The 8,480-nt window shown below is 34.6% G+C and overlaps 1 protein-coding gene across 1 annotated transcript; it reads left to right on the plus strand.

Moving 5' to 3' along the window:
- Positions 1 to 1,466: 1,466 nt before the first annotated feature.
- LOC123558602 (uncharacterized) lies at positions 1,467 to 7,359 on the plus strand. The gene is made up of 2 exons (XM_045350477.2): positions 1,467 to 3,087; positions 5,042 to 7,359. The coding sequence occupies exons 1-2, from the start codon at positions 1,738 to 1,740 to the stop codon at positions 5,744 to 5,746; spliced, it is 2,055 nt and encodes a 684-aa protein (XP_045206412.2). The 5' UTR covers positions 1,467 to 1,737; the 3' UTR covers positions 5,747 to 7,359.
- Positions 7,360 to 8,480: the final 1,121 nt, after the last annotated feature.

Consider the following 8,480-nt stretch of genomic DNA (forward strand, 5'->3'; position numbering starts at 1 on the left):
TGTAATTTTCATGAAATTTTGAAAAAAAGCAAATGTAACAGGAATAATATCTCTTATATGACATAAACTTTATCAACTTTTATGATACTTTCAAAGTTATTTTTCCAATGTAAAATCTCTGTCATTTTACAACCGCAATGTCTTTAAACGTTATGATGACATGAGCATATGTACACTTCCATAAAACATTATTTTTTGCCAAGAATTAGTAAGCGTCTCGGTTTCAGGCCTTCTACTATGATTCATTACCACGCAGATAAAGGACAAGGTTCACGATTATATGAAATCGGCCTACAATATTACAAAATTATGAATTAAATAATATTTTACTTATGGCGTGTTTTTTGTCTTTATACATGTCTAAACTTTATCAAAATACAATGTATAGTAATTTCGATAACTTCTCAGATAGAGAAACAAGAGCTTGAAAACCCCTGAAAAGGCTAAAAATTGGTTATTTTCATGCATTTCGTCCTGTCTATCTGGAATTTAGTATAGAGCACAGCCCTCGACCACGAAGATAATTTGAACTTTAGTTGGAATTCAGTATTGCTACTTGTATGCAAAATATTTTTGTGGTCGACGGCTGTGCTCATACTAAAAATAAATAAATTACGGACTCCTTAGTAGGTCTATTTTTCCTTACTGGATTAATATATAGTACAACCATAGAATTAAAAAAGCGAAAGTATTGATTACAAATCGTTTTTCTTTTTTTTGAACTGTTTTATGATTCTCTTCCATAAATAAACGAATGCGAAGTGCAGCGCTGTTACGGCTTTTATCGTATTTTTTATATTTGGGTTCGAAACTTTCGTACTCAGCGTCCATAGAAACGTACAAGATCGTATCACCCAACTCGAAGGAAAATCAGAGTTACTGTTATTGTACAAGGAAAAAGGTAAGTTCATTTCTTATATAATATGTTTCAAGACAGGTACGAGTGATGCAATGACAATTTTGATGATGAAAAAGGTATTTATTTGGAACGCTGAAGCGATCCGTGACGTTCGCCCCCCAGTGTAGTGATTATACTTACTAACACGTTTCCATCATGACATATATCTGTCGTATAATAGCAAGCGTCTTACGAAATGTAAAAATATAATCAAGAGTGATCGTGAAAGGTAAGAAAAAACAATATGTAGATTGTTAAAGATAAATTGCCAGTATCGTAGTTCTACATGCCGTAACATGGCCTAAATTACGAAATATTATGTGGATGAATGTGAAGAAACGTATAAATACGTTTGCCGATATTTAACATTTTAACAATACTAATAAGCTTTGATAATGTGGCAGTTGAGTCCAATAAGTCCAGGGGTGTTCAAAGATAAATCCGTCACAGATCTATTGTAAAGCAATTATTGGATTTACCTGTATTGGAAAATAAACAGTGTCGATTGTATTGAGGTAAACTGGCACATTATCAAAGTTTATTAGTAGGTTCTCTGTTTCTATTCACAAATGAAAACAAACAAAAAACGAAGAGATCAGTGTAATATATTTCAATCAACCTAAACCGTCGCTTAAGTATTTATATAAGTTTGCACCGTTAATCTCTAACAACTCAGTGGCACAGTGGTTGAGCGCCCGCTTTGCATTTTGGCGGTTGGGGTTCGAATCCCACCTGCGTCATATACATTTTTTGAATTGCTTTTTCTTACATTTTTAAGTCTAATTTCATGCTGTTTAAGTAATTTCTTGATTTATTTTAAATATTTTTTCAATTACAATATGTTTGTATTTTTCAGTATGAAGTTCCACAACTGTGTTGTGTGCAACACACGTACGAAACCAAAAAACAGAAGACCGGTTAACAAATCCATAAAGAAGTATCTGTTGAAAAAGTTTTTCATTAACGCTGATGAGAGGTCAATTATATGTAATAAATGCAGACATAACTATTATATAGCTGAGACGCAGCGTAGTTCAACATACAGTTCAACAGAAGCAAGTGATCCGGACTTTCATCCGCCAGCCTCTAAAGGGAATTCTTCATATCTCAGCCCTCCGTCTGTTTCACTGAAAATACCGTGCACTACAAAGACTCATGCCAAATGTTTCTTGTGTAAGAGACCGGGACCTAAACTCATCGTTGTACCCTCCGAGACAAGAGTGACGGTATTTATAAAATTCAATATACTGATACCATCCGGATCACGCTGCTGTCCTGTACATATATATAATGAGCAGATTTCAGAGGAGTCCCTTATAAACGTTCTAACCACAGACACAGTCTTTATGACCAGAACAAATATCTTAGAGTTGATCGGGGCTATAAGAAAGGAATGCATCAGAACAAATGAAAGGCTTAATTTTGACAACTTGAGAGAAGCAGATTATAAAGAACTGACTGGACTTAAGCAGACAGACTTTGAAGACCTCTTCCTTAGTATAGAAGAGCATATTCGGAGCTCACCCGTACGTAGTCCGAGAACTACAGTTGGACTGTTCCTGTTGAAATTAAAGTCTGGCATATCAAACAAACTTCTTTCAACAATTTTAGGTATAACGCCGTCAAGTGTCCGAAGAGCAATTTCAAGTGTAAGACGTGCATTAATGCAGCATTTTGTTCCGGCGAACTTGGGTCTTGCACATATATCTAGGCAAGAAATTATTGACAAACACACAAGACCTCTTGCTCAGTCACTGTTTGGTACAGATGAGTCGGGTGACAGTCAGCCAAAGATGATGCTTGTTTTAGATGGAACGTATGTTTACATACAAAAAAGTACAAACTTTCAATTTCAAAGACGGTCATTTAGCATGCACAAGGGCAGACCCTTAGTAAAACCAATGGTAGTTGTAACAACCAGTGGGTACTTTGTCACCATAATCGGACCCTACCTGGCAGATGGAAGAAACAGTGACGCACGTATATTAACTCACATGATGCAGACAAATGTCGAAGAAATAAAAAGCTTTGTAGCTGAAAATGACGTTTTTATTGTTGACAGAGGTTTTCGGGATTCCTTAGCTATGCTGGAAGATATGGGAATACATGCCGAAATGCCTGCATTCATGCAAAAAGGACAGAAACAAATGACAACAGAAGATGCTAACACTAGCAGACTAGTCACGAAGGTAAATTGATAATATATGTGTTGTTTTCTATAAAAAAGGAGACCAAAACCTAAAGTAATAGAATTAAATGCAAAATATCAGGCGCGAGAACGAATGTATATAGTGCTTTGATAATACGGTGCCGTAAAATGACTATTGCTAAATTCTAATGCATTTTATTTATATGCACGTAGACTGCTGTATTTATTGTCCCTGACACCTGACAATCTTTTCTAATATTTTCGGGCGTTTTCGTTATTGTACGCGATATTTGTGTCCTGATTATATCTACATTAATAAAAAATAACGATTTTAGTTAACTAATGGAACAGTAGCGCAGTGGTAAGCTCGGCGGCTTGTAAGCACGTTACCATGGGTTTGAATTCTGATAAAACCATTTTTTTTGTAATTCCGTGTATTTGTAATTGTATTGATATTACGTTATTTTATGATACATTTTATTTTTTATCGTTAACAACAGTTCCTTGAATTGTCTGCTAAATGAATGAATACTTGCCCGGTCCTGAAGATTTTAAACATTTTTAGAACGGTTAACTGACATGTACGTAGAAGAATGTTGATGGATAGTAGAGTATTTCGTTGATAAATCATGATAAGTGTGACAATTTTTCCGTCTGTTAATACAGATAAAATTGAGAAAAAACACACACACAAAAAAAAAAACAGTTTGGTCGAACGGAGGACTCTAACACACAACCCTGAGATTTGTGCCAAACGCTTTGTCCGCACAGTTTTATCTGCACGTGATATATGATTGTATATAACTGGCTTTTCAATAGTTAAAGACCTGCTCCAGTCCTACCTTTTAACCTTAAATTGTCACTGAAAAAGCATGAAAATCCTGACTATGAACAGTGACGCCTGTCAAAATAGAGTCTATTTTATATAAAATTCTATATAAAATACCTGTGGTTTTGCGTGCCAAAGTGTGGCACGAGGCCGTTAACTGTTAGCTATTGTAATCATGGTTGCATACACGCAACAGAATTTGAATAGCGGCGGAGCAGGGCTTTAAATAGTTGTTTAGGTTCGGACACCGAAAATTAATTTACGGAAACATGCGAAATATTTACGAGTACCAGGTCAATATTTCGGTATTCTACCCCCGCCTGATAATTTAAACGACAGCATGTTAATATTATTGTTCTCATGCATCGGTGAACTCTAAAAGGTTGTAAATGATAGAAGTTAAGTTCATACTGTAATGTTATACAAAAAAAAAATTTCAATGATAGAAGTTAAGTTCATACTGTAATGCTATACAAAAAAATCTTTTAACGAAGAAAAATCATAATTATCAAACAAGTTATCGTTTTAGTTGTCGTGCAGTATTTATACAGTTTTTTTATCTTTGAAGCGTACCGTTATTTGTTTTAATCACGAACACGGTTAGGGCTGTCCGTAGATAGTGTGCTAGGTAAAAACTGAGAGACAGTCAAATGAGTCATCAATTAACTTTTTTTAAATGCGATAAACCTGTTACAGATATTGGACTTCCGAACGGTTAATTATTAACCGTGTAATGTTTAAAAAAATATGGTTTACTGCTTAGACCGCATACATTAGTTTTGATGTTTAACAGAAGAACAGTGGTTGCTTAATATGGGTTTGTGGAGTTTTGGGCCTAATGGTTAATGTGTCGGCCACTCAACCTGAAAGTCGTATGTTCGAACCCTATTGTACTGACGGTATAATGCCTTCTCATATAACACAAGTACTGGTTTTCCATAATGCGGACAGTGATTTAGTACCAGCATAAACTAATACATGTTTGCAACATGTGTGATTGCTAACTTTGGTTTGGTCGTATGAATTATTATGTCAATAAGAAAATACTAAGATATTGGCCGCTTAATGCATGTATGTCCACTTACACTGTAAAAAGATAAATCAATCTCAACGTTTTCTCCTATCTTAAGTATTACTTTACGTCCATTCTTTTTTATCTCTTTAGGTCAGATGGGTAGTAGAATCTGCTAACGCCAGGATCAAGCGTTGGAAGTACTTAGATCATGTTTTACCAACAACGCAGGTTCCATTCATCGGGGATTTCGTAAGAATAGTATGCGCGATATCCAACAAATACTTTCCTCCATTGAGCGCGACGAAAAACAACGACGACGACACCGCACTTGGAAGGAAAATGTTAGATTTGTCAAAGTGTAATAACGACCTTAAAACTTACATTGAAAATCACTGTTTAGAACGAAAATCAGCCTGTTGGAAGTCCGCTGAATTAGATGTTGAATTTCCGCGCTTAGACGAAATTCAGTTGAGAGAATTAACATGTGGTACTTACCAACTTAAAATGTCAGCTGGTTATATGCAAGAGCATATTGACGGAAACTCAGACATTTATGTACATAGAGAAGACAATACTCTTTTAAGGGTCAAAATTCAAAGCAGACACGTGTCATCTAAGGTTTACACACTTTGGATTCGTCATAACGCGACTGAAGTTGTTTCATGGTATTGCAAGTGTCGCGCTGGTAGTCGAGTTGTCGGGGTGTGTGCTCACGTGGCTGCCATTTTATGGTTTCTTGGCTATGCAAGACACACAGGGAAAGAAATGTATGGCACGCGCAACTGGGGTGATTATGTTTTAGACGCAGGAAACATACCCCAAACTGTTGACAGTTCGGATACAGAGAGTGAGTGAAAATGTAGCAGCTGAATCGTTACATTAACATAGTTTTTAAAGCAGTATAGTTGGCCTCTGAAAAAGTATCTTGAAGAGTATTTTTACATTTGATAGTAAAACATATTTTGTAAAAACATGTTTAGAGCTATTCTGATGTTATAAATCTATAGTTATTATGCCGATTTGCTGAATTCATAATATCATAATAATTTATCAATTATTCATGATTATACTTCATAAAAACCGGAGTTTGATATTTGAAAAGAAGAAAAAAAAATCAGTAGATTAATATCTGATGTTATTTATTATTTATTTTGCAGTTCTTCAAGCGAATAAAATGTTACAAGTCAAAAATATATTAATTTCTAATAATATATATACGATAGTTATAAGTTTAATATTGTTTTGCATAATTTGACATTTGTATCCATCTGTCTACAGATAAGAATTGAAAGATGTGCACAGCTACAATTAAAATGACTTTGTATTTAAGGAAATAGGTCATATGGTCATAGATGATACGAATGTAATATATAAATTACTATGACGGTGTAATTTTTTTTAATATATAGTGAAAATACGATCATTATATTTTCATATTTGTGCGAGATTAAAATTTCTGCACCCACAGTTCTTCTTTACTTCTTAGTTTTGTGTACTACTCTCCACGACCGTTTCTTGAGTTACAAACTCGCTTAAGCGAGGGATTGTGATGGTCATAGTCTAATTTCCCCCTCTCCCCCACCCCCATGCGGGGTAAAGAGTATCGCGCTTTAAGGCTACACTTGGTTTCTGTCAAAAACATGCAAACTATTGCTGACTAAAATATGTTGACATAAAATCCAATTAATAAATCAAAAACAAAACACACACACAAAAACGATGGTTATTACCTTACCAAAATGTAAGTTATTGTTTATCTGTTACTAAATTATGCTCGAGTCATTTAGTGAAGAAACACGTGTATCTAATGGTCGATAAATACACTAGTCGGCACCTCCTTTGATATAAACATCAAAGTAATATCAAAGGTAGCAGTCGGAAAGTTGATTCAAATGCATCGTACATGTACAATGTGTATAACCGCGGGAATATCAAAATGTAAGTTAAACTGGTTGATCAAACTTTGAAATAGTATTTTGGCGAAATAAAATATGAAGATGGATGTCGAATTTTTTTCACGTATGTTTCTACATTCGTTTAGTGAAATAATGAATGCAAAGAAGTATTAAAACCATATACAAGATTACTTTTAGAAGCAAAACAATGCAAATACATGTCTCTGTCGGCATTTATAGACAAAGGTGAATATCATTTACATTTTGTTCTCAGTATAATTTGATGAAACGGCATCCTATCTTAACCTTATTTAAATGAAATGTTATCATATCGCATACTTGTATTCATATGGTTACACATCATTCATGACGGAGCGAAAATAAAATCAACGCGATTTACGTTGTGGCAACGTCACGACGTCGCAAGAAAACCGGTTTTTTTTTGTTATTACATAGTCGTGCAAAATGTACTATTTTTTCTTAATTGTCATTTTAAAACAATAAAAAACTTTATTTTCGGTCTAGGGAGATACTGGATTGTCAACTCAAAAAAAATTAGAAAAAAATAATGATGGGCCGTTTTTCGCTAAAAACGAACTTTGTCCTTTAACCATATGGAACCATTGAAAATGGCTTTCTATGCGCATGACAACGAAACTTGTTTGTATAATGTAATAAATTTCACGTTCTTCTAAAATTTGTCTTCCAATTGCATTCTTGTACATTAACTACCCGAACAAGATCAAATATATGTGTGAAAGTTGACAGACTAACAACCACCAGAGTTTGCTCTTGAACACTGTTAAAGCTGCATTCTGTATTTATGGTTAGCCGTCGTTTAGACTAGCTTACACATTGTACAATCATTAAATTATTTCGTTCTTCAAAGATTTGAAACAAGGACTGTTATCCTTTGTCCTTAATGCGTTTTTTTTTTCAACTAAAATATAGTTCTTAAAATTCACAAGAATGTCTCTTGTTGTTTGCCTGGTCTTACTCTGAGTTGTCATTAAACTTGCATGAGTCGTGCCAAAATCGTGACAATATTCTCACATATGATGTCATTGAGTGATATCGTTTACACGACAAAGTCAAATCAGAATGCAATCTCGATTTTAACAAAATTTGATACATATTCTCTATTGTGAAAGGAAGTTTGCTAATATCGATTTATGAACCAAATTTTATAGTTTTGGGCACCAGATTTTGAAGGTACTTGGATTTGTTTGCATTTATTTTACAAAAAAAAAAACAAAGACAGATATCAAACAGGGAATGCCACGTACCAAAATCGCAGCCTCCCAAAAACGAAACCTACAGCACGCAGACGTGCACACCACAAACACACACACACATACACATACAAGCGCGCACACACAAAGCCAACACATGAGGACAAAACGAACAAACAAAGGAACACAGTGAGGCATTGCCTTGGAATGGCAAAAACACCACTGGGGAGCTTAAACCGGTTTATGGTGCGCACCCAACCTCACTCTTACCCTCCTGTATATGACACAATGATCGTAAATGGATTTAACATGGAACTGCTTGTATTGCAAGAGATGATCCTACACGTTACTGAGAGAAAATTGGCAATCTTTGTAAAAAAATGAACACAATTCAATTAATTTACTGAATAGAATATATGAATTTGTATAGAAATCAGTGAAAAATAATTTGACTAACTAATA

The sequence above is a fragment of the Mercenaria mercenaria genome, chromosome 15 (assembly GCF_021730395.1).
Source record: "Mercenaria mercenaria strain notata chromosome 15, MADL_Memer_1, whole genome shotgun sequence".
NCBI lineage: Eukaryota > Metazoa > Mollusca > Bivalvia > Venerida > Veneridae > Mercenaria > Mercenaria mercenaria.

Bases quoted from the DNA above. Each gene is read 5' to 3' on its own strand.
- LOC123558602 (XM_045350477.2), top strand. From the start codon at position 1,738: ATGTTTGTATTTTTCAGTATGAAGTTCCACAACTGTGTTGTGTGCAAC. The intron at 3,088-5,041 runs GTAAATTGATAA...TTATCTCTTTAG, and splicing joins CTAGCAGACTAGTCACGAAG to GTCAGATGGGTAGTAGAATC.